The following is a 26,836-nucleotide window of genomic DNA, read 5'->3' as shown; positions in this document are numbered from 1 at the left end:
AACGCTGCTTCGCATCGCCTCATGATCCCCTTTAGCGGGAGATGGTGTGGCCCTCCCCTGCGTAACGCCGCGATGGGCGCCAGCGCATGCGCGCGTCGCCTCCCCCTCTCTCTTCTCTCCTACGCTCCACCCTCGCGCGCCTGACGACCGCGTTCCCCGCTCGCCCTGTGAGAATTAACGGCCAGGCTAGAGGGAAGACACGATGCGCGTAGCGTTCCTCTTCGCGTTCCGCGACGCGAGGTCGGTAGCATGTCCAACGAACGCCAACGGAACGCGATCGTGCAAGTGCTCCTGCTTCGCATCGCCTCATGGTCCCCTTTAGCGGGAGATGGTGTAATATTTTTTTTCCGTACGATAACGCTGCCACTGAAATATGTAACTCATACCAAGCTTTCCTTAAAAAAAATTTTGAGGCATCTTCGCCCAGGTGGTGCGAAGACTGAGGAAGCAGCGGAGCTGGTAGCGTTGCCCTCCTCCTTTCCCTCCTCCTCAACATTTTTCCCATCCCTTCCTATACTATACTATAGATAACTACGCTTGCCCTGTTCTTTCTATCTCTTTTTTGTGTCTGTTCCTTCCTATCTCTTTTTGTCTCTGTCTATTTCTTTCTTCTCTTTCTCAGTCTCTACTTATCTCTTTCTGTTTCTTTCTTTCTTTCTGTCTGAACTCGTCATCTCGCTTTGTTTTTTTGTTTTCTTTTCCTTTCTTTCTCCTCATTTCTCTTTTTCTCTCCCTCCCAGCACTCGTTCTCTCGCCCATCAACCGATTGCATATCACGCCGGCGGACAAATCGGCGCAGGTGTTCTGGGAGCAAAGCAGACGATTAAGATGCGGATGAAGATCACGAATACAGCGCGTTCCGCTTCATGATGATGATAGTTTTCTGGTGCCCCGCACGGCAGAACAAAAAGCTTATCAACTCCATTGTAAAAACCGTGAACCACTCACAGACACATCTCACAGATATGACGAAACAACGTCAGTGACCACGTGCAGGCACATTTTTTTACCCATTTGGCTCCTCTAAGAACACTTTACCACGAACACATGTACTCGGGTTCTTTAGCTGACAATTCAGGAACTACTCACCGATGCATCAGCAAACCTTGAAACTCTGCTGCCTTCTTTTATTAGAGATGCGAGTTGGGCTAGTCGGCGCGAACTGACTTCAGATATAATTAGCGCAAAAAAGGACAACGGACAAGGTGAAGACAACAGACAGGACGCGGCGTTGCTTCATTTATTGATTTATTGAAATACGTCAAGGCCCTGTACATAGGGTTTACAGGAGAGGTTTTAGAAATAAACAAGTTATTTTTCACAAAGTATGACTCAACAGCGTTTTTTGAAATGGGCATGGTTGACGTGCAGGAAGATGTCTGAGAGAAGATTGTTCCAATCGATGGCAGTCTTGGCCAAAGAAAACATGGTTTATCCCTCCGTCATAGGAATCGGTAGGACACGAAAGAAAAACATGTCCTTAACAAAATATTTGATTGTTTACTGTACATTGATATGAGAGGGCTGGCATAATGTCTATTAGTGTTTGGCTGCTATAGCACCGTTTAACGTACATGCACCCACGTTGACGCTTGGTGGTACGTCTTTACCTCGACGGCTAACGTCCATCGCCAGTGAATAAACAAACCCTTGTGGTGGCTGTAGTATTTAACGATGAGAGCGTAATAAGAAAAAGCGGCGTGACAGCCAGAAGAGCGTCGCTGATTGGACGCAGAACTTGGGCTAAGGTCGCCATCCCGTGACATGTTAAAGAGTTATTTAAGACCACGGCCGGACTAGAGGGATACGCAACACCCGTCATGTCTCGCTTGTAGCCGGGCCACGATTTTTGACCGGCCGAGCTTTAACGGGGAACGCAGTATCACAGCCAGGCGAGGCAGGCGTGCGTCGCAGAGCTATTTTTGGTATGGATGGATGCTTTGAGCGAGGCCGACGCTTGCGCTAAGGTCACAACCTCGCGGTGTGTGTTAAGGTGTTGACAAAATTACCATTCTCCTACTGGAAACGCGCGAATGGGACGGACGCGTAGCAACGACGCGTTGCAGGAGCTAATCACGGAGGCCACGGTCATCGTGCATTACTTCACTTTACCGCTACCAGAGGGCGACACCACCCCTTCGACTAAGAGCACTGCGAGAGGAAAGTGTGAGATATAAAAGACGCACTTGTAAAGCCTCCAGAGTGTGTGTCGAGTGTGGCACGGTGGATAGCGTGCCCGGACCGAGAGGTCGTGGGTTCGACTCCCGTTAACGAAACTTATTTTGCTTGCCCACTGATCGTGCATATTTCTTCGGCATCATTTTCATGACGAAAATACAGCGCTGAAGTCTTGGTGGACCCCGGCATAGAACACGTTTGTGTTAAAATGATTGTGCGTGCGTAGCATCTCACACCTATTTATAGCTGTTTCTTTAAATCGAGAAGACAGTGTAAGACAACGCTTTTGATAATGAAAGCAAGCAGAATTTCAGGACTTCGTCACCCATGCGTTAGGAGTCCATCAAATGTCTTGCAAAATAATGAACTCCAATACATGTATTCGTGGTAGACTGCTTTAGCTGCACACAGAAAAACATTTGCCTGCGTTAATGATGTTGTTTCGTCATGTCTTTCGGATATGTATGAGCATTGTATATTGTTTCTCGTTTATGTTACAAAGCTATGCACACGTGACGTATGACGCATTAACGTATATGGAGCGGGATCCCAGAAAAATGAATAAGTTGCTGAAAGCGCTCAGGTTTGTCGAGTGTGCCTCTTTTGTTCTGCCTGTCATTTAGCTTGCGCGATCATCAAGTGTGATGCAATTCCAATAAGCCGATATGGTCTCCCTCAGCGCATTCTAATGCACTTACGAGACTCCTGAAACGCGTCACTTTCTTGTATATACCCATAGTTGCATGATCAGGTCACAACTTAGATGAGCCACAATAGAACATCTTGCTGGCGCGTTCACTTGAGCTGTCGGCTTCGTAACTATGAAGTTTACGCTATAGATAGTGCAGAGAGGCCCAAACGGCCAGCGGTCACTCGTCAGACCAATTTTAGGCTGGATTTGTAGAGCAGCCGAGCTATGTGCTGGGAAAGTCGGTACACTAAAATGAGCCTACTGCATACAAGCACAAAAAAAGAAATGCCCATTAGTTGTAGTGAAAGTGGTACAACTGCATAATAGAAAACGTTTTTTTGAAAGTCCAACCCTTTGTTATTCAGCTAGATCCAGTTGGACAAGGTCCATAGTTAGGCTAGTTGGTACGGCAGCATCGGAAGCGCGATGAGACGAATACATATGGAACAGAAGCAACAACATAGAACGTTGACTCGCCACTGGCAGTTTTATTGAAAATACATAAAGTTAGAAGAAGCAAAATACAGAAAAGCGATGCAGACATGATAAAAACTTATTTCGTAACATAGCATATCACCTAACAGCATGTACACGCGGAGCAGGTAAGCATAATCTGTCTTCTAAGGAGGACAATCCTTGACGGGCGCTTGCTTCTGCCATTCTGCTGATCTGGAAAACCTCAATATCCTCCTAATTTTCTGGCATCTGCATCTTGACAGGATATTCGTAATAATAAAAACGGTTAGGCAGCCACACATGCTACAATGCGACGCATAAATTAACGCATTTGGTTTTTTTATGGACAAATTATGCACTCCTAAACTCACATTAACGCATGTGCCGGTTTGTCCCGCGTACGACTTTCCCCATGTAACTGGGATTTTAGATGCCTCCGGAGAGGACACTTAACTGCCTTTGCAACTTTTTTGCAGTAAATTCCCCTTTGAGACGCACTGTTCACACAGGGTTTCTCCCTTCGACGAAGTAGGGAGCAAAATACACAGGAGAATGATGTCAGTGGACTAAGCACCGATGTGATAAAGTAGGATGGATTCAGCTGGTCTAATACTCGCGGCGCTTTCTAAATAACTGTCGCTAAGCTGCGTTACTAAATATGTCCACCGTACACTCACCTGTAGAAAACGCGAAATGATGCGCCGATACTCCCGTGGCATGGCAACAACGTTCTCAAACATCCAAAAAAGGTGCGTCCCACCGTTTGATTGTTGCACAGTGCGGAAGACTCGGTAAAACTCGAAAAAGAGAATTCCTGTACCTGTAGGATCTGCCGACATAGAGAAAACCCACAATACATTTGAAGTCGTTGAGGACAACACAACATGCAGAGCCCAGCTGAACACAATCAGGTGTAAAAATGTGACCTACTTAATCACACTCACGAGACGGCTGAACAAATGTCTTGTCATGATAATTTTAACGAAACAGTATTCAACATTTTGTATGGTAAAGGAGTTGTTCACCCAACACTGGACACGGGGAAATGACAAACAGACGCCCATTTTGCACTGTATGAGTGAGCGTCAAGGGTGCTTCTGTTTCGCGTTTCCTCGTGTCCAGTGTCGGGGGCGCAGCTCCATTATCCTACAAAATGCTGCAACAACAAGCACAACGTACAACTTTGATCCATAGTAAACATCCTGCTAATCCTAACCTATTGAGGACTCCGATGGAGTGAGAAAGCGTCAGTCGTTCTGCGTCAATAATTGTGGCCTAAATGGTTCCGCAGTGATTTGCCGCGGCAGTTTAGCGGCTAAGACGTCGCGCTGTGAAGCACGAAGGAGCACGTTCAGTTTGCGACCACATCAGCCACATTTCCATGGGATAAAATCTGCGTACGTAGATTCGGGTGCATAATAAATAAACCCACGTGGTCAAAATTTAACCCAGTCCGCTTCTACGCGTCCGTCATAATTGGATAATGATTTTGGCACACTAACCCTCGGAGGAAATCCTGTTTATGACTTCACAGTCAAGGAAGTAGATAGAGCACTGCAGTTACGAATATATTGTCATGGTGCAGCGAATGTTAAAAAAAAGCAGTGAAACAACTGTGAGTGAAAAAAGCCGGCAGATCCCACGCATTGTGGGAATCGATGTAATGCGAAGCAGCCAGCAAAGAGCTGCATACATCGTCTTGTATGTCATTGAGGAAAATGCGTGTCATGGTTTTCATGTTAACTCCTATTATTTATGTTCGTCACACAGTGACGTCGCGCAAGACCAATTCCGAGGTAGATCAAGCTAGCGAAACGGCCACCAGCGCGCCATGAGCGTGGCACGTAAGTCATGCTGTACATGACATGCGTGTCATGATTTTCATGATAACTCGTGTTATTTATGTTCGTCACACGGTCACGTCGTAAGAGACCAATATTGGTGTATATCAAGCTAGCGAAACGGCCGCCAGCGCACCATGAGCGTGGCACGTAAGTCATGTTGTACATGACATGCGTGTCATGATTTTCATGATAACTCGTGTTATTTATGTTCGTCACACGGTCACGTCGGAAGAGACCAATATTGGTGTATATCAAGCTAGCGAAACGGCCGCCAGCGCACCATGAGCGTGGCACGTAAGTCATGTTGTACATGACATGCGTGTCATGATTTTCATGTTAACTCGTGTTATTTATGTTCGTCACACAGTCACGTCACAAGATACCAATTTTTGTGTATATCAAGCTAGCGAAACGGCCGCCAGCGCACCATGAGCGTAGCATGTAAATCATGCTGTACATGACATTCGTGTCATGAGTTTCATGTTATGACTTGTCATTTATGTTCGTCATACAGTCATGTTACGCCATACCAATTTTGGTGCACATTCGATTAACCAAGCAACCAGGAGAGCACAAAGTCGTAGGCGGCTAGATAGATAGATAGATAGATAGATACGGTCAAAGTCGCAGAAGTTCGCTAAGAAATGCTTCGCATTTAAAAAAAATTATTGGCCGCACTTCGACAGAAAAAAAGCAAGTTGTTTGCCTTAGTGTTTCTTATAAAATATTTTCATTAGACTTAGTTATAAAGTTCCAACGAAAGCAGTTTGCTTTCAGCCATTTTATTTACATTCCTCCACCTCTTCTACCTCTTCTTCTACCCTCTTCTTTTCCGCCTTCTCCAACCGATTCCTTTGGATCACTACATCCTCCCAGGCTCCTGTTTTCATCTCTCCGGAGATGGTATGGAAGTATATTTGCGAGCGACGCCTCTTCGATCTTGCCGCGAGGTCCCTGGTAATAAACTGTCTTCAGTATACCTTGTTGTTTTGCGATCTTCGTGACGAAGTAGGGACCCGTAAACGGAGACTTCGAGTCAAGACCTTTGCGCACAAGAATCATGCTTCCAGGCTTGCACATCGGGTATCTCTGATCGATGACGCTTATCGAAGTTCCTTTTCACCGTCTGGCGATATCGTTGTTTCTTTTCTTCCGCCATAGGTTTTTCCTTGAGAACGATCTTGTCAACCAACCCAAGCTCTTGATCAGCAGGCAACCAGCTTGATTTTCCGAAAGCCGCAAAGTTGGGACTGCATCCAAGTCCTGCAGTATAGGAGCGATTGTGATGGGATACAGCCGCCTCCAGAGCACACTTCCACCCGCCTTTGAAGTCTGGGTATAAAGACATAAACATCTTCAAGTCTCTAATCATCCTCTCTGCAAGGGAATTAGCTTCAGGGTGGTATGGTGCTGGGAAACGTAATTTAATGCCTCTTTCTTCTGCCCATCGTCGAAGCTTAAGACTTCGAAAAGCTGGTCCATTGTCGGCAACAATAACTTTGACATCCTTGAACACATTCCGCTCCAGGAGTGATATCACTGAATTCGCATCTTCCCGGCCGGCCTTAGCAGCAACATATCGTGTGCACTCGTCCACGGCAACCAAAAACGCTTGAGTTTTTCGTACGCCCTCGCCTTTCTTCTTGACTTCCGCAAAGTCGAGGTGAAGTACTTCAAAAGGTACCTCCGAGTATACCGGCATTACCATTTTATTCCCTCGTGGCCTAAACTTAGCTTTGAAGAGCTGGCATTCGTGGCATGTCTTAATGTAGTTAGCGACATCCGCTTTCATGTTCGGCCAAGTGAATCTTGCAGTGAGCTTTCTGTACGTTCTCCAAAATCCATCATGTCCTCCAGATTCTGGACTGTTATGGTACAGCCTCAGAATAGCTTGCACTTCTGTCGCCGGCACGTCTACCTTTCCGTTCTTAAATGTCAATTTTCCTGTACCTTCCCACAGCTTTATAAAGTTGACGTGTTCAGCTTCTGTTTCTTGTGGTATATGCAGTCTGGACAAGGCATCAGCATCCTGGTGATTTTGTCCAGGGCGATGAGCTACCTCGAAGGTGTACTGTTGGATCTCGCTTGTCCATCGTGCAATTCTCCCCTTTGGCTGTGCGAGATGAAGCAGATAAGTCAAGGCCTGGTTGTCGGTGAACAATTTAAAACATCTGCCTTCCAAGTATGTCCTGAAATATCTCAAGGCCATGACAACTGCCAGAGCTTCTTTCTCTGTGGTGCAGTAATTAATTTGGGCTTTCGTAAATGTGTACGAAAAATATCCGATTACTTGTAGTTGTCGGGACGCCGGCTCTTTGTCATCTCTTTGGTAAAGAACAGCTCCAGCTTCCGTAGTGTGAAGCATCGGTGTAGAGCTCGAAGGGTAACGTGAAATCCGGCAGCGTTAGCACAGGGTCAGAAGAAATGATTGTAACCAGTTCCGAATAGGCTCGTTCACATTCGTCAGACCACATGAACGGGACGCCTTTCTGTGTTAAGGTGGTGAGACACTTCGTCTTTTTAGCGTAGTCTTTTATAAAAGCTCTGAAGTGTCCTGCAAGACCTAAAAACACACGAAGGGAATGAACGTCATGGGGCTTCGCAAGAGACCTGATTCGCTGCACACTTTCTTCCTTGGTACTCTTTGTCTTGCCGTCAAAGCGCCTGCCGAGAAATACTACGGTCCGGCAAAAGAACTCACTCTTCTTTGCATTAATTTTTAGTTGTGCATCACTGAGCGCTTGCAGCACTGCCGACAGGTGGATCGCATGGTCGTCTCTGGTCCTTGAATAAACTAAGATGTCGTCGACGTACACATTACAAAACTTCCCAATGAAATCTTTCAGTACAGAATTCATCATTTTCTGGAAAAATGCACCTGAATTCTTCCACCCAAACGGGAGCCGGTTGTACTCGTACACATCAAATGGTGTAACGAACGCCGTAAACTTCTTCGTGTCTTCGCTCAAAGGTACCTGCCAATATCCTTTACACAAGTCTATCCTGGAGAACCATTCACACCCGCCGGTCTCATCAATTATCTCATCAATTCTTGGCATTGGGAAAGGAAACAAGTCTGTCTGCCGGTTGATGAGTCGGTAATCTGTGCATAACCGGAACGATCCATCTTCTTTGGGCACGATCGTAATTGGTGACGCAAACGAAGACGTGGATGGTCGAATGATGCCCGCGTCTAGCATGCCTTGAAGCTCCTGTCTTAACCAAGTCTTCTTCTCGTGACTCAAGGCATACGGCTTCTTTCTTACGACGTTTTTGTCACGTAGTTCGAAAGGAACTTCAATCGCTGTGGTAGCTGTGGGATAAGTGCCAACAGAAATGAGTTCCGCGTACTTCGACGTGACTTCTTCGGCGCACTTTACAATTTTAGGATGCGTTCCTCTAATATGGGAGCAACTTTCGACATTGTCAGTTGTTATGACATCGTTCCACAGTATGTTTATTTTCAGAAGTTTCATGTCGGGTCGGGACAGAAGAAAATCAAAATTAACACCCGACATTACGAGGCTTTTCACCCGTACTACCCGGCCTCTGAAGCGAACTTCTGCCTCGGTCCATTTCGTGAACTCCCTGCAAGTTCCGTCATAGCTACACACCCTGATTGGTTTTCCTGGACAGATGTCATCTTTAGGTACTATCTCCTCGTTAATCAGGCTCACTGAAGCACCTGTGTCGATCAGCGCTGAAACGCTGGAACCATTGACAACCATCGCAGCGAAAAGAATGTTTGGGCTTACAATAAAAACGGTCTCTCGCTCCACTAAATGCCCCTGCACACAATTATGCAACGATTCTCCAAGTAAAGTGTCAGTCTCATAGAATTGATGTGACGGCTGATCTGTCACGCAATTCTCGTACGGGAAGACACCTTTTCTAGAGGATCCTGCTTCATTTGGTTGCGGTGGTGAATCTTTCAACCCGATTGCATCTGTAGAGTCAGAACTAATGTACTTCAAACCATGAAGCAGCTCCTCAGAGGTTACAGGTGCCTTGAGTTCCATTTGCATTCGACTTCCTTTCTTCATTCCCTGTATTATAAGTGGCACGACACATGATTCTGGAAGGTTCGGATCAGCGTTATACAGCAATTGTTGTTTTATGAAGAAATAGTCGACTAGGTTGTCACTGTTTTGTTCATACTTGATGGCTTTGTCCCATAATTCTACTGCATTCTTTCGGAAGGCACTGACACAGCTGTCCTTCCATGACTGCCATGAATCTTCCTTGTGTTGGGCAAAACGCAAGTCAAACCATTGTTTGGCATTTCCAGAAAGGCATGCTCGCATATTTCGTATTTTGTCGCGGTCCGTGTACCAATGATTCTGCTCACATGCACATTCGAATGCGTTCAACCAATAATCTACACCGGAACTGCCGTCAAAGCTGTCCGGGTTTACTGCCATGTGACGAGTCCTGTCTGATGCCAGAACCGTCAAGAGTGCTTGCTGGTGCTGTAGTTGCTGCTTTTGCAACCAAGTGAACTGAGAAAGAGCGTTCGACCAGCTTGACGTATCTGTCATTGCATCAGAATGGCTCGGTGGTTGCTCCTTAATGGTGTTTTGCTTTTCCCAGGCTTCGAACTCCGAAAAAGGTACATTTATCTTCACAGTACCTCTGGCGATGACGTCGCTGATTGGCTCTTTGGCAATGGTGGCGATGGATTCGATTCGGCCAGGTGTTGTCATCTCTTCTGGCGCCGCAACGAAGTTCTCGCCGTCTAGCTCGTAGCCTGCGATCCGTGGCTCGCCGTCCCGCTGTGTGAGGTAGAAGGTCACCCACATCTTCCGGATCCTGTCAAAGGCTAAGCCAAATATAAAGTTCCAACGAAACCAGTTTGCTTTCAGCCATTTTATTTACATTCCTCCACCTCTTTTACCTCTTCTTCTACCCTCTTCTTTTCCGCCTTCTCCAACCGATTCCTTTGGATCACTACATTAGTATCGCGGTGAAAATAAAAAAATTAGGATCTCAATTGGTTCTTTGAGAACAATGAGTAACTTGAGAAAAATTATACAAACTATAGAGACTGCTGCGGTGACAAAATAAGTCGCTTCATTCAACAGCTGGTTTAACCCCGCCCCGCCACGGTGGTCTAGTGGTTATGGCGCTCGATTGCTGACCCAAAGGTCGCGGGATCGAGTCCCGGCCGCAGCGGCTGCATTTTCGATGGAGCCGAAAATGTTTGACGCCCGTGTACTTAGATTTAGGTGCACGTTAAAGAACCCCAGGTGGTCTAAATTTCCGGAGCCCTCCACTACAGCGTTTCTCATAATCATATCGTGGTTTTGAGACGTTAAACCCCAGATATTGTTATTATTATTAGCTGGTTTAACCCCATGCCTCCGCTTATAAATCTCGTCCGTTTCCATTGAAGTCACTTCATCAAACGCTTACCCGAAACACACTGTCCCCTACACTATCAATACCACACGAGGCGTGGCAAAACAAAATATCGGAACTGTGGTCCTTGTACAGACGAATGTTCATAGATGCGGTCTGTTGGTGCCAGCGAATGCAATGCAGCGCCATAAAGCACATTACGGCCATCTTGGACACAGGCAGCAAGTTTCGCGCACAGCGCATTACTTCAACGTTAACGTCAATTTCACTAAGCTCACTGCCTAATCGCACATTTGCACAGTCGCAGAACTTCCTGCTCTCTCAGGAGGACACTCACCATACAGGCCCTTCCTATTTGGGTTGACCAGGGCGAGATCGCTGCAAGGGGAGCCTCCAATAAGCAGGTCGATGGGACACAGTTCCTGAAGCTGCAGTACAAACAACGCACGTTGAGAAACACTCACCTAAACGATTCCGCTGTTACATGCCTGCGCGCATATGCCAGAAGACTGGTGATAAGATCTTTATTAATTTTCAAAGTTTTACTCTTAGCTTTCACATGACGACCACCCATGGGAAATTACAATAGCTTTTATTCAACAAATCGCATTACCTTCCTTGCTACTTCGAAGTGGTGCGAAAAGAACGGCATCTTGTGCAGCGGTCAGCACAAACATATCCTTAATGGGGCCTGACTTGCTTTGTCTTCATCCACCAAAGCAAAACTTCAATAGCCATAATGCTTACGTCACTATAGGTTTCCAGCGAGTGATAGACAGACCAGAAAATTCATGGTTAAAAAAGTGGGTGAGAGTTCGTCACGTCTGGAAATCCTGAACAGCTCTCTAATAATTTGTCTTTTTTCACTCGTAATTTTCCTTCTTTCTTTTTTCTTCAATGGCATCCCACTACACATTACTGTATCTACTCGCCCACCAAGGCACTCTTATTATTGGATATCTGAGTTTATTTTGCAGTGTCGGTGCAACAGTGAAAAATGTGACCTGCAGCCACGAAAACAATTCATTCTTATTGCACTTTATTAACGTTGGTACCACGACCCAACTTCATCAGAAGAAGGCCACTCATTTTATAAATGTCAAGGACTAACATCAGCTCTTTTCACGCACTGTGGCAATCGCTTTAAGCGAAATGGTACCCGTGTATAGCAATCCTTTGCGAGTACAGAACGTAATCACGTTCTTCAGTTGATCAAGGAGAATTTCTAGGAGTCCTGACCCCGCCCTTAAAATGTGTGCTCGCAGCGCTAGTGAACGGCACCTGATTAGAAAGGTAGTCTCGTGATGACTTGTTTCCAGCCGTTTGGTTTCTTTTTTTACTGAAGAGAATAATACAAGATGGAACCATTCCATTCTACGAAGATAGGCGGCCAGCGGATTTCACAGGCACACGTCAAACTCTGCTCTTGTCGGCATTCTTCATAAGCGCGCTGCTTCTGGAGCGTTCTCACAATGAGCGGTCGACACATACTTGCCACGCACAAGCGCGCCAACGCAGCAACCACTAGGCCGGACTGAAGCGGCTGAACACGAACGAAAGGCTTACAGCTTCGCCATTTTCTGCAAAGCCTCCGGGATCAGACCGGCAGCTCCACCGGTTGCACTGGCTCGGGCATATTGGCCAGCCTTCGACCAATCGATAATGTCGATTGATGATGTCATCGCTCTCTCCGAGGAGGTCACAGGGTTTTTATTTCGGTTCATGGACGGAAATCATGTAGGTGTGCCATTTACGACTGTGCTGTTAAACATTCAGTGGTTACTAAAGATAACCTGCCACCTGCCAGAGCTTAAACAAGTCGTCGTAATGAAAGCTGGCGCAAGTGTTGAGCGCTACTCTCCCAGCTAACCCAGAAGGAAAAATAAATAAAACACAGCGTACATGGCGCACATTCCTTCTCAGTCTAGGATGCCTCCCACTGGAACTCTCGGATATACCTTTCCTGCATGTCCTATGCCTCCTTGGCGCCTGCAGAATCTTCGGATAACGCCCTTGTTAAAGCTACCATATGTATTGTTACATTAAGCGAGGATGTCTGCCTGATCAGTACGGAGTGCCCACTTGTGTACATTTAAAAAAACGTGTTGTTATAATTCTCGTTTTTACGCCAATATATTGTCGTAAGCGTTAGTGCTCTCATCATCCATGAAAATATCAAAATCTGACCTCATAAATGAGAGTTAGATCCGCGCGAGATAACGTTTGACCCACTAAATAGTTTCTTTGTGAACTTCTTACTGTATGCGCCTTGCCGGGTTACTGGAAACAAGAAAACTACAGCAGCATTGTTATACTAGAAACCACATTTGCAATAATTAACCATGTTCTACTGCACTGCTCGTATAAGCTTTCAGCGTAAATATGGCCACGGGGCAATTTATTCTGTGCACTGCGAAATTCCGCCATTTGTGAACTCTGATTGTTGGCCCAGAAGGCTGCTACGGCCACTCGAATTAGTTCCAAAACATCGCCATTAGCAGACGTGACAGTGTACAGAAAAGCACCCCACGTTCATTTACGAAATATTTCTGAAGAGGGCATAGGAATGTGTTTAACTGAGCTCGGGACTGCAGCTAGCATGGCAATGTCGGGAATGTCGGGACCAGCAGCTAGCATGGCAATACTGACGTCTGCGCATGCCGTACCACCGAAAATGCTGTAAATTTTATGAGACGGATAGCGCTCTTTGAGCAGAACAATTTACAAAATATGCAATACCACAAAATGTTCTGCAAACAAACACACTGCCAAAGTGTTTGGTGCGACGTAATTAAACATTTAAGACTGCGCAAAAGACGGAACACCAGAAAAAGATCACAGACCGCAGCGCTGACTCGCAACGAGGCTTATTCGTCATAAACGCGCTATGCGTGCTTGCGCAGTATCTAACAAAAGAAAGACAGAGCAATGAAAATATGCATGATAAAAGGAGTACAGGTCAAAAGCCTTTGCCTGCATGCCATAAAATTGGGCACAAAAATTTTAGGAAGTTACGACACGCGAAAATTTCTTCCACTGTTACATAGAGGGATCCAATGGCTGCTGACACGCATGTTGCCGAGCTTAGCCACTTCCAAGGCCTGTAAAATTTCTCATGTCAGCTACTTCTGTCACCTAACAGGGTGTGCCAGGCATCCTCTTAATGCATTAACCTGCTAACTACTTCCTAAATGCTACAAAACACGGAACAATAACCTAAGTGCTTCAGGGGGCCTATGCGCTACTGAAAGACTTCTCTCGTTGTAGCTGTGACCAAGAAAACAAATCCTGGCGTCACCATATATAGCTTTACGCACAGCACAGCTTACCGGCTAATAAATTTTACATAGTCATCAGTCACCAAAAAAAGCCATATTCATGTATCGGATACTTCTGAAATGTTATCGCTGATCCCAAACAGATTGAGTGCGCGTCGCAGATCACAGTGTATACTTTGGGACATGCGCGAGGACCAGCGACCGTGCCGAAATGTATGATGACGCATTTGGGCACAGTCAACGCGTTACCGCTGTGGATCAGATTCCGCAATCGAGAATTTCAATCGCTGGTATCGATCTGTTTGTTGCATTCACTTTTATTTCATGGCTACAATTATTGGGTCGTTATTTAAAAGACAGTATCCTTAACGTGGAAGTTGAAGGACACGGTAAAGGCTGTATTATAACCTGTCGGCAGCTTCTCATCACACACATTGATAGAAGAGAAAGTTGCAAATTTTTACAGCGTAAAGAATACGGAGTAAGAAGTAATGCCAGTTTTAATTAAAAAAAACGTAAAATACCCATAATCGCGTGCGTAAAACATCTTGAGCAGGCCAGAACAAGCCTGTCCAACACATAAATAAAAGGCAAGGGCATCATCTTTTTGAGGTGTTTAACAGAAACGTGTATGTCTTCCTTCGCGATACAAAATGACTTATTCTCTCTTAAATATAACCATGGGGTGAAGTGAAACGTACGAAACGCATTGCGATTATATATTTCATGACGCGTGTAACTTCTCAATAAATAGCTAATATGCCTAGCGTAGTGCGAAGGAAGTATGCACAATATATCCATACGAGAAAATGAATGTTAAGCGACAGATATAATTTAAGGTCGATCCAAATAGGTGCGAAGCTTCAGGCGATAAGTGCTTCAGAACCTATTACCAGCGAGATCATCACGGGGAGTTATGGGTGCTGCGATTGAAGCGCGACTTTAGGTGTGGAGGGAAAAAATACTTATAGCAAAAAACCAAGTTTTATTCAAGGGCGAAGCAATCGTTGCGTTTTACAAATGATATTCATTTCCCCAACAGTATTATGCAGGCGCAATGAGCATATAATTCGACAGTGTTTTCTTATTACCAAAATACTTTTTCTTTACGCCCTCTTAAAGAGGCGTACGCCGTTGCTATTCAGTGGAGCTGCAGCGCTTGCGGCGCTAAGAAAGGCGCGCTGCGACTGCTTTCGTCACGTGTTTCGGTGTTCCGTACTTGCATGCGTTCTCTGAATGGTTGTCGTGAGAATTTAATTTTTTTGTGTGTTCGCAGTTGTGAGCTGCGTTTCATCGTTGGTGAACGTGTTGAGTACAGTGTCCAACGGGCAACGTGACGTTGGGGATAACACTTAACGCCGAGCGCTTGCCTCAGTACCAGCGGAATGTGCTGTGCAAGGATGCAATAGCAACACACGTACGCCTGGCGACTCATGTCTTCTTGATAAGAAACCGCGCAACGGTTTGGAGTAGTCTGCTCGCTGGATTTTCGTGAATCAGCATTCCTGCGGCCCGGTTTTCTTCGCGAACGCGCAGTGTCTACCGTTGTTCCTGCTATCAGTGAGGAGATCGCCAAGTTATCTATCGCGCCACAATTCGCATGCGTGTATACGTTACAGGTAACGGCAATTCATCGCAGCATAAGGCAAAACGTAGTGCACGTAGTGTCCCTGCGCACATTTTGTACTTATTACCACACTTGGTGCTCATTGTCTTCAGTGTAACAAAAGTGCGTTATTGTTACCAATGAATGAAACTGAAATGTCCTAATTTTGGCGCGACTAGGCGTTATTTTTTTCCTTTTAGAACTGAAGCGCATAAGCAATGTGCACTTTAAGGAACCTGCGTATGTGCGAAGCAAATAAGCAACGCTACAAATATGAGAGGTACGCTACTGCTTGCTTCAATCCGTCCGCGTAAGATGCCACGAATGCCGAATAAAAATTTCAAAAATAAGTTTCACATTTAAACACCACTGTCTAGTCATGAGCCGATATAAGTTTAGCTGGCGTTGACTTGAAGCGCACTCGTCAAGGACTCACCGGCTGGCCTCAGCACGAGTACTTAGCAATCAGGGGCCTACGAAAACTATTTTTCGATCAAATTTCGCGCTGGTGCCAACAAAATGACGCCATTTGTTTACCGGATATTGCCAACATTCGCTTTATTTTTTGTTCCGCCGGAAGTGTTCCCTCCTCACACAGATGGCGCTAAGCCCCATGAGCAGCTGATGAGCCACCATTTTCTGAACGTGTGGGCTTCTATGGAAGCTTCGCTACCAGTTACATTTACCTTGTATAATGTTCAGTTAAACAATTTTTCAACACTTTTATGGTATTCTTTTTGTGGAAATAACTCGTTCACGATTTTCAAACGAGATATCGGCAGCACTGCACATGTTCCCGCGATGTAACCAAGCTATCTCATTTTTTGCATATTATATGCGAACTTGTTATGTAAGATAACCAGCCAAGTTAACCTACAAAGAGGGCAGTTGCCTGTAGACGGTCCTCTTGTTTCGACCTATTCATAACGAATATGCGGGCTTGCGGCGCAAGCGGTCAACAACTTCCTAGTGCCTGCTTCTAAGCATGCCAAGCACCAGAAACGACTATAGTTATTCAATAATCCACGTAGCGAAAGTACATAGCGATTATTTGAGCTTTTCACAGCATGTTCCCGATCTGAACGGCAGTTGGCCTCTATACAGTACATGTCGATATTGCAGGTTGTCAAACACACAGTAGGTCAGTTCAATGTCCTAACCTACTCTGCCAATTGCGTAATCCTTCTTCTGGTAGACCAGATTCACCTTTCACCAGGTAGACCATGTATACCTTTCATCGATTGTTCCTTTAGCAATGTACCGCTTGACCTAAGACGATCAGCTGAGGTCAGAGTCACTGCTGAACAGGACATTAATTGCATTTCATTTACGCCTTCGCTTATAGAACTTCTCGCGCCAGTCACAACCGCTATGCTGAAATTGTTTCTTTGCCGCATATTGTTTCCAGCCTAGTCGGCAATCGAGTTTGCCTTGCACACAAGATTGCTGTAATGAAGCGGGTTCCAATCTGTCCAGCACTTGAGCAATGGTGCGATTTTTCTTATGAAGTGCATACCCAGTGACTGCACGAATGAGACGCATTCACGGCACATTAATGCCAAACGTGTTCTTGGAACAGCCGTTCTTCACTTGTGGTAATCGCCCATTTCTGCTTCAACGAAGTTCACTAAAACTCACAAGCTGTTGCATGCGTCGCATAACCAGTGACTGCCAGCCACGGTGAGTTAGCAGCTATATGGTTGTTCTGCTAAGCCCGAGAGCGCGGTTTCGATCCAGGCCGTGGCGAACGAACTACCATGACAGCCAAAAGCACAAACACCCATGTGCACGTTGAATCACACCCTGTGGTCTAACTTAGTGACGGCTCCTAAAGAATGTCGCGCCATATGTCGTCGTTTTTCAAGCAAAATCCCAGCATTTAGCTTTTGCTCAAGCTGGCTACAAACCTGAACGCCTCCACGACCTACCCAGTAATGCAAGTTATTGTCGAAGAAGGCGGTTACTGAAAACCGAGCGTACTCCAAGAATACCAGAGGCAATAATAGCCAAAGCATGCCGACTTTTTGGTCGTCCAGGTGCTCCACTGGCCCCAGGTAAGTAATAGAAGAACCATGACGAGTGAGTCCAACATGGATGGCGTCCTTGTCTACTTCACTGGCATAGTACGCCTCCACTGAGAGGCCGAGTTGGTCCAGCACGTACTTGCCTGCATGGCGATCAAGTTTGTGTAACTCAATGCAGTTAACGTGCGGCAACAACGCTAGGCTCTAGCAGTTCAATACTCTCGGCTACGTAATCTACAGCATGGTTACTTCGAATATCGCGAGATAAGGGCCCAGGTAGTCGGCTTTACGTGTACAAGTTGGAACTGCGCACACGCGGAAACCAACACAAACGCTACTGTCATGCGTTTGTTAGAAGAAACCTTTTAGGTTGACAGCACTGCATTGCGGGTGATTTGCGAAAACGCTCGTCTGCGCACAGCTATGTAGGTCCATTCAAGGTTTCCATGTACAAAAATCAATATATTCTTTTGCACTATTGAGCTACTAGTATCGTGGTTTCGGCACGTGAAAGTAGGTAATTTTTACATCACTGTATACAGAACTGAAGTCTATTATTCGCACCACACTATATTATCGCGTAAAAATACACCCACATAAAAGGGATGTACGAACAATGAACATCCCATGCCAATGGTACAAAAAACGGATCATTAATGCCGTGTGTTACATTTTTTATAGCATTGGCTTTCATAAGAATTATGAAGCCAGCGAGAATTAAACGCTAGAATTACACATAGCATACGAAATGAGCGCTCCTGTTCTCCCAGTATTGCTGTAGCATCCATAGGAACACTCTAGGCAAACTTGCACCAAGTATGCTGCTGCTGCTGCTGCTATTACGTTTCCGGTCATCGCTACAGTCGAACCAAAATCATAATGATTGGCTGGGCGGCGTCTGCGGGTAACCAAAAATGCGAGAAATATATTTTGCAGTAGAGCATTATCGTGACGTTGTCTTTCTCTTCCTCGGTAAACGAGCGCGAGGACCTAAGATCCGTCGCAGTTCTTCTTCATGACACCTGGCCGTGACTGCCAGCACGCGGAGGTGCTCGCGAAATTGTATCTGGAGGGCGCCATTGGCTGTTGCGTGCTGGACGATCAGGGCCGCGCCGCGACTCGATGTGATGAGCTGCCAAACATGCCTCCGGCGGCCGGCATTGGCTCTGCCACGGCGGTAACGGCGGAGACGGTATGCCCGGGGGAGTCTACCAGAACAGCATCTTAGGAGGTATCGCGGTTCGCCTGGAGTCTTGGTATGTCGTTTATCCCTCTGTGAAAAAGTCTGTTGCATACGAATCCTTGTCAACACTGCGAGGATGGTCAGGACATTCGTAAGGAAAGCGATTCTTCTGTGGTTCTGGGGATACCGAGAAAGCTTTTTCTTCGGCCATAGCAAGCCAAGTAGTGTAACTCACAGCCACCCTTCAACAAGGGCGCGACTACAGTGTAAGCCTACTGCATTCAGAAGTCGCAACAAATGCGATAGTTACGACAATACGCAGCTCAAGCTTCGGCTAACCTTACCGAAAAACACCCGGCATTCTCCTCTTCATGGGAACCTATATTAACATTCCCGTATCTAAATACATCGATATCAAGTATATGTAACTGTAAAGTAAGACCAACCAGTGGCGATTCCATCGAATAGGGACAGCACGCGCAAGCTCCTTCGAGGGAGCTGTTCCGGAACAGGAGACATCGTAATCTGTGGGTTCCGGAAGAAATCAATCACACGGGCCTCCCAGTCAGGCCGCGGCCGAAGGCGGCCAGCGGTTCGCCCTTCACAGATGTTGCAATGCCAAGGAGAGCATCCAGACACCTGTAGATCGTTAGCAAAAAAAAATAGCGTCACTACTCGCGTTCTGGACTCTGTCAACAAAGTTTCTGGAGTTAATGCATTTTAATTCAAAAGTTCCACCTGTCCGAAAAAAATCTCGCGTTCTGGCAGCGTCGTGAACGTGAAAATGCCAAAATTCCCAAATACCTTTTCTGCTTCACTCTCCCCAACAAGTCGCTCAATGCACTGTGAACAGATGCACCTGCAAGGAATCAAAGCGCACAGGCTGCACTTACCAAATAAAAGATACTCCTGCCTGAGCATTACGTTTACCGTTTCAAATGAGTACTCTTACTCAAGTTTTCGCTATATTCCGGAGTGCATATTAATGTCCGTGGATACGGTTCAATAACATATGCAGGTTGTACCTGAAGGGTTGCACAAAAGGAGGGATACGTTAATACATGACAAATCATTCCAGTGTATGAAAATTCACACTATATACTATGTACAGTAAACGCTCATGGCCATGCTCACTCTTGTTAGCACGTCATTTGTTCACTACTATCGGCCAAGACACTGATGTAAGTGCAGCAGGATCCAAGATGTTTAACACTCTATAGACTCCTCTCAGTCCTGTCAAAAAAAGTGGCATTTTCTGCGGTAGCAATATGGCTGGCATACTCGTGTGGCTCTACTTTGCCACAGCTCAGTGCAGCAAAGGCGTCCTACTTAGCAGTTTACATTTACCAAATACGCGGACTGTGCCCTCTGTAGCATCAGTCCGTTGCGTCTTTCTCTCTCTCTCCTAACAATCAAACGCCCACCACCCCGACGCACCAGTCTTCCATAAAAAACTTCAAACGGAATCTCCCCCCCCCCCTTCCCGCTTCTCGGCGGACCAGTTCTCATCACTTTCGACTTCGTCGTACCCAGAATTCCGATGTACTGCCTTAGTAGCAAGGTAGGGGCACGAACGCTGAAATGCCTTTCTGATCGCCCTGGGCGAACCCATATTTACTGCTAAGATGTTAGCCTACTCTACCGCCATGCTGTCCGAACATGCATAGGCGTGTGCAGGAGGGGGGGGGGGAGCAAGGGGGTGGCTGCCCCATCCCGCCCGCGGCGGCTGCATTTTCGATGGACGGGAAAATGTTTGAGGCCCGTGTACTTAGATTTAGGTGCACGTTAAAGAACCCCAGGTGGTAGAAATTTCCGGAGCCCTCCACTACGGCGTCTCTCATAATCATATCGTGGTTTTAGGACGTTAAACCCCAGATATTATTATTAATATTATTAATATTATTATTATTATTATTATTATTATTATTATTATTATTATTATTATTATTATTATTATTATTATTATTAGCCCCATACATTGAGTTAATAGGGAGGGGGGTGCTGCGATGAACCTTCGCCCGATTCGTGCCCCCCGCCTCCCTGAAGGAGAACCCTGCGCACGCCTATGCAAACATGTATTTCTGGCCTTTGGGAAACGGAGGTCTCGATAGCTGTAACAAGATCTCGTGTGAAGGGTGAATTTTTTAAGGCAGAGATAAAGGACACTTCTATACGCACAGCTGTGTGTTGTTGGTGTTAAATACTTTGCACAATTACTAGCGATGTAGAATGTGAAGAGAATGCACACTCACCTGCCGCAATCCACATTGTCGCAAATGAAGAGCTCGTCACCATTTGCACAGATGAGGCAATATGCCTACGAAAGCAATACATCGTTTAATAATAAACACCAGAGATATAGGGAGAACGCTTGCCTCTTATGCAAGCAATATACAGGTCACTGTAATTTTATTACGATGTCAATTATATAGAAACCTCAGGCGATTCTCTGCTGTTGCCGTCGGGGTCGCCGTGATGTGCCTTATAAAGTCCAAATTCATGACACCGCTCTGCGCGCCCTATGTTCTATGCGCCCGTAAAAGTTTGTGAGATCTGTCTTTCGTCGCGCTCCAGAATGTATTTCGAGCACCATTCTGGGCAAGTTGGTAATTCATTATTTCAGTACGATTGCGCAACAAAAAAAGACACGCGGACAACAAAGAAGAAAACATACCCAGCGCAAACTTTTAACTAAATTTATTGCGCCAATGAACCTGTTAATATAATGACGCAGTATAGACTGCACATGCGTATACATGTAATAAAACAACAGTTACGAGTTATAAGACGCCGCCACCAAGATCACTTCTTTGTCGGTGAGAGCCAGTGAAGGTAAACCCACGCACTTAGCACCAAATTTTGCATTCGCCTCAGCTTCGGTGATTTTGCGAATCAGCTGCGTCCTGCCACGGGACACAATATCGCAAAGATCAAATGTTAATGAAAACCAGCAGATAATGAAGCCAAGAAAAGTATAGGGGACGTTAATTGTACTGTTCTAAGTGTATTGAAGTAATTGTGATAAAGATGTGACGGAAGTAAAGTGTACGAAAAGACAACTTGCCGCCTTCAGGAACCAAACCTGCAACCTTTGGATTACGCGCCCGATGTTCTTACCAATTGAGCTACGGCGGCGGTCGTCCCCTCGCCCACTTATTCCGATAAGTGGACGAGGGGACGACAGCTACCGTAGATGAAAAGGTAAGAACGTTATTCGTCCTTCTAACAGTCCATGGGCGCCTCCTTTCGGCCTTTTTGCGACGAAGGATGGTTCTGTGCGGTTCTTTGTGGACTACCAGCACTTAAAAAAACTCAGTTTCGCCGAAAAGGCGATGCAATGAATGCGATAGCAACAAGTTAGAATGTTATACGAAGCATGGCTATGAGCTAACTCCTTCAGGATCCCATCTCGCGTAACTCTACAAAAGGCTGGCGCAAGGGAATATGGCCGCTCCAGGGAGTGAAGTGGTTTTCGTGCTGTCTGTCGTCTAAACGCGGTGAGAGTGCAGCACGGACAAGGGTATACCAGCCGTCTACTGATGTCGGGCGACCGCACCCTTTCGAGCAAAGTTGGCAGTTCCTGCCCCCCTCTTCACCGGCGCCCTTTCATGCTCTTTAGCCCTACGAAACACGGGCAGGGCGTTTTCTCATTATTAACTCTGGGCTTTATGAGCCATCGATGGCAGGCCTCGCACATGGGGCGGTTTTATCGCATGTGCCCTTCGTGCGACGGAGATGGCCGGCTCGTTTCATTTCTGCTTCAGCCACGTTCGTCGGCAGCGCTCGCGCGCTTTCACTAGCGCGTAGAACATACGACGCGTGGGGCGATGTAATCGATTTGGACTTTTGCAAGTACGTAACATAACGGAGACGGCAAGAGCGGCGGCGACGGCAACAACCAGCTATCACAATAAAAGAACACACCATGGGCGCTTACTCCCTACCGCGAATTGATGACGCGAATGTCACGCTACAATAAGCAATACTTTTTCATCGGTTCATTTCAGCTCAGAGCATTAGCAAGTGCCCATAGCAGACGAAAGTTGGCGGAGGAGCCTTTGTCACACCCGACGGCTGATATAAGTTAAGTGTCATGCTTCTTGGTCTTTGTATTTCGCCAGCGATTTTGGATGGACACACTTCTGCGAGGATAGAAGTGGCACACCTGTTTCTTCTATATTGACGAAGTCGTCGCCCTAGCCTTACGCCAAAAAAATCTTGCCCTCCCAGCAGCTTCATCAAGCGATGTTGCTTCCATGCTGTTCGCAGATTCATTTTCTGTCATGGCCCACCCTACGAGCTTTTCAATGATTGCGGACATGCCTCCTTGTCCGAATTCATAGAAGCAATCCTCAACGAGTGCCGCACTGTTCACCGCCCATGTACTGCGTATTGCCCTAATGAACGCTCGAACCATACGTTCGGCGACGTGCTTGTCTTGTACGTCACCTCCCACCGCACAAATTGAAACGTCATTCTGCCCTTCATAATCTACGAGTTCAATACCACTACGCAGGGCGCCACTGGTTTTTCGCACTTTTTATAATTGCACACTCCGTATCCATGGGACACAGTCGACGCAATCCTTCCTTAATGGCCAGATCCATCCGAGTGTGCACCTATCTCAGCCACTGCAGGACGTGCTAAAGAGTACCGCAATCTCGCACGGGCCTTTACTTTAGCTGACCAAGAGCACTACAAGAGCACTCGCAGCAACGCCGCATCTGTGTCCACTTGTCTTCCTAGAGCGGTTGTGTCACTGTCCATTCCTTCAACTTCACCTGGTCTCATTGAAATTGCTGTCCAAGTATAAAGGCGCTTACCACATCGCCGGCCGCACGTCTCCAGTCAACTACCCCACCGAACCCGCCGCACTGTCTTCAGACCTATGCCGCCATGGACGAGACATCGCAAGCGTACAGCGCCTCAAGCCGTACGATGATATAATTATAATGACCAGCTGTTATTTCCACGGCTCCCCTCTCACCTTCGAGAGTACTTGTAGCGAAGACGATGAAGGCAAGCGGGTCATCGATATAGCGCTTCGCTTGGGAACGCCTCTCGTGCTCTGAGTGCGCCGCCCACTCCGACGGTTTTCCCTAGCGCTGCTAAACAATAAACATCTTTGCAAAATAAAATCCATTAAATTTCACTACTATTCAGCTCGGCTGGTTGTCCTGCGGTCTGAAAATAAGAACAAACTAAGTGACATGCGGCAGCACCCAGCTGCGATTCATGCAAGCTCTGGTCACTGAATCCTGCTTCATCTGAACCTTCACCAACTGTACTTTCATCTGTACCTTCTTTACATGAACATGGGTAACCACAATAGCAGTGCTCATGGCCTAGATTTGGAAATATAAAAAGATACTTTTATGGGTGTACCTGGAGCGGTTACTGACCCAGCTAGGAATTGCACATTAGACAAGTATAAACTGTACGTCTTCGAGATGGAACTTTCGTCGCCTCCAGCTGCAATTGTTTCGAGGTGGAAATTATTTTTTAGTTTTCTAATTCAGTGTCGACTGGAAAAGATGTAGCCCCTGTATTCTCCGAGTAAGACATGGTGTGTGGCCAATGAGAATTGTTTGAAGTGGAAAAACCGCCAATGATTTTGACAAAATGTCAGCCTATGCTAGCAATCTCACTGGTGCTATAGTAGAAAGGCGTCCGCCTTCCCAAGATATTTGTTGTAACCATGCGACTTTATGCTGTGACATATGTAGCGTGTTCATTTGCATATAATTTATTTGAACTCCTAAGTTGGCTACGCTCGCTACCTTAAGTCATCCATCGAGCGGCTGCGAGTCATTTTCAAGGTCTAGGAAACACAGACAAAGTGTAAAGTGCATTTTTTAAGACCTACGCATGTACATGAATGCTCCCTAACCAGTGCGAATCACTAGCGTTATGGTTGGCGCTTGTGATAGGCAATGCTCGAAAAGAGTCTAACTATCCCAGTCATTGGGCGAAGCAGCGCTCGCTGAAAACACCTCCAAGGCAAATGTTATAGCGCGAACTCAGGACAAGGACAAAAGGTACACGAAGACGAGCGCAGCCATAGCTGGATACAGCTATAGCTATAACAAGATATTTCAGGTACATCGATGTTCAGGAGCAGTCTGGCCTTTTGTCCTTGTCCTGAGTTCGCGCTATAACAATTGTCATGCGCTACCAACTTGCCCAAGCCGCTAACCTCCAATGATTATGGAGCCAGTGTGATATTGGCATGCTAAAAGCTGCACTAGCGCAACAACTACTTACGCTTGTACCGTCTGGAGCAATAGCAAACAAACTCTCAAGAAGCTCTCCCCGACAGTCTTCGCAAATGGCTCCTTCCACAAGGGGGTGCTGAGTGAGTTTATCATCGAAGCGCAGTGCAGTGTCACAAGCAATGCACAGGTCTGCAAGTGCAAAGAGAACTCAGGTCATTGCGCCACCAAACGGCACCGAAAACAGCGACAATCGATTTAAGAAACATGACATGTAATGATTAGCGTTGTATGCATGGTTTCTCGAGAAGTAGTGGGTACTTCATGTAGTTATAGTGGGATACAACTTTAGAATTCCACGGTAATTCCTCATCAAAGGCGGATGCGCACAAGCCTTCACCAACGGGCACGCACTCCAGACAGATGTCATGAGCCGGATGACAGGTGACCACGCCTTCTGATAACACTGCCGAGTGCATGCGCCGGGCTAATTGCTTTAGTCGCGTAGGCGATCAGCTGCAGCGCTTAGGTCACATGGACGGGGCATCTCCAGAATTCTAAAGTTGTATCCAGCTATATTATTGTGTTGTGTTATCTCACCGTTTCCAAAACGCATGCTGCTTGTGAAGAACAGGTACACCGTTGAAAACTTACATCAGAGCACGTTATTGCGCTCGTGTTCGTGGTATAGGAAAGTGCGCGTTATAGGCTAGAGAATAACATCAGCATCGTTTCTAAAGCCGTGTTCAGACTACGTGCGCAGCGTACTGATCGTCGGTAAGGATCGCGACCGTAAACGTAATCAACGTAATGAGCTTGTTCAGACGTTGTTGTATTTAGCGTAAACTACGTAACGTTTTGGGCGTAAATGTTGGCGGGTCCGCGACTTTTACGACCACTACTGATGCGACCGTTATGGCACGACCAATGGGCAAAGTAGTTTCGGTTTTCACATTCCGCTCACGGGGCTTCCGGTCTCCCCAGATTCCGCGTCTTCATGCGCGTCTTGGCATGCAGCAGCGTGTCTGTGGAGCTGGTTTGCCCGTGTTCGTTGTTTTGTGTTCTCGCGGCAAGTTCCACGACGAGTGCGGAAGGGCCTTCATTGTGTAGCGATGAGTTGCTCGTCGATTAAATGCGTCAAAGACCCATTCTCTACGACCAACGGCGCCATGTTGGAAAATCAGAGCGGTGATTGGCCCGTCGTAAAAAACGTATATTACCGAAGGGCTCAATGTGAACACTCGCGGTTGCTAGCAACGTAAACGGACGTTGCAGCAGTTACGTGATACGACACTTATGACAGATGCGACTGCAGTCTGAACGCGGCTTAACAAGATAGGGCACGGCACAACGAGCTCCGCCCTCCTCGGAGAGTTGCTCTGTGGCTGCAGCGTCAGGCATTTGTCCTCCCTAGATTCATCCTGAAAAGGAGCCGTTCTTCTCAGCACTCTTAGGAAAGGTCGTAATACAGTTTCAGGCAACGTGCGTGAAATGTTCCAACACCGAGAGAGCTTTGGCTCATAGCTCCCTAAGTGGTTCATTTATATACCAGCCCATTTGGCCGATGTAAAATTTCCCACATGTCAGGAAGATTTAGTATACCATCGCCGTCGAGCACTCGACGAACTGAGTGGCGTGGCGCTTAGTGCACTCTTGCCCACTCCTACTTGCTGAGGCGATGCAGGGGCTTAGCGAAGCCAACTTGCGTGGGGCAGAAAATGCCACCGGCACACCATGGCGATTGGCCACATTATTCAGGTTGTGAGACACCCTACAGATATATCGGACCATGGGCGTGCGCACAGGGGGGGGGGGGGCGCAGGGGGGGGCCCAAAATCTGCCCTATACATTGACCCCCCCTAGTCACCTAAGAGGGGGGGGGGGCGCAAAATCTGCCTCGTACATTGACTTAGTATGGGGGGGCGCTGCGATCAACCTTCGCCCCCCTGATGGGGAACCCTGCGCACGCCTATGTATGGGACAACCGTCGGTCGAATTTTTTTTAC

At 46.6% G+C, this 26,836-nt stretch overlaps 1 protein-coding gene across 1 annotated transcript in view; it reads right to left on the bottom strand.

The window, feature by feature from the left end:
* LOC119405646 (DNA (cytosine-5)-methyltransferase 3C) overlaps nt 1-26,621 on the bottom strand; it is a 34,411-nt gene extending 7,790 nt beyond the window's left edge. The window contains exons 1-7 of the mRNA XM_049419471.1: nt 26,498-26,621; nt 24,883-25,022; nt 20,870-20,935; nt 19,065-19,257; nt 17,433-17,578; nt 10,865-10,955; nt 4,003-4,154 (exon numbers count right to left, since the gene is read on the bottom strand). Of these exons, the coding sequence (XP_049275428.1) occupies nt 4,003-4,154; nt 10,865-10,955; nt 17,433-17,578; nt 19,065-19,257; nt 20,870-20,935; nt 24,883-25,022; nt 26,498-26,621 (912 nt within the window). The remainder of the gene's footprint in view (nt 1-4,002; nt 4,155-10,864; nt 10,956-17,432; nt 17,579-19,064; nt 19,258-20,869; nt 20,936-24,882; nt 25,023-26,497) is intronic.
* Between the last annotated feature and the right edge of the window lie 215 nt (nt 26,622-26,836).

Source organism: Rhipicephalus sanguineus, chromosome 9 (assembly GCF_013339695.2).
Source record: "Rhipicephalus sanguineus isolate Rsan-2018 chromosome 9, BIME_Rsan_1.4, whole genome shotgun sequence".
NCBI classification, from domain to species: Eukaryota; Metazoa; Arthropoda; class Arachnida; order Ixodida; family Ixodidae; genus Rhipicephalus; species Rhipicephalus sanguineus.
Note: the sequence above shows the minus strand (reverse complement) of the source record. Positions and strands in the feature narration are given on the sequence as shown.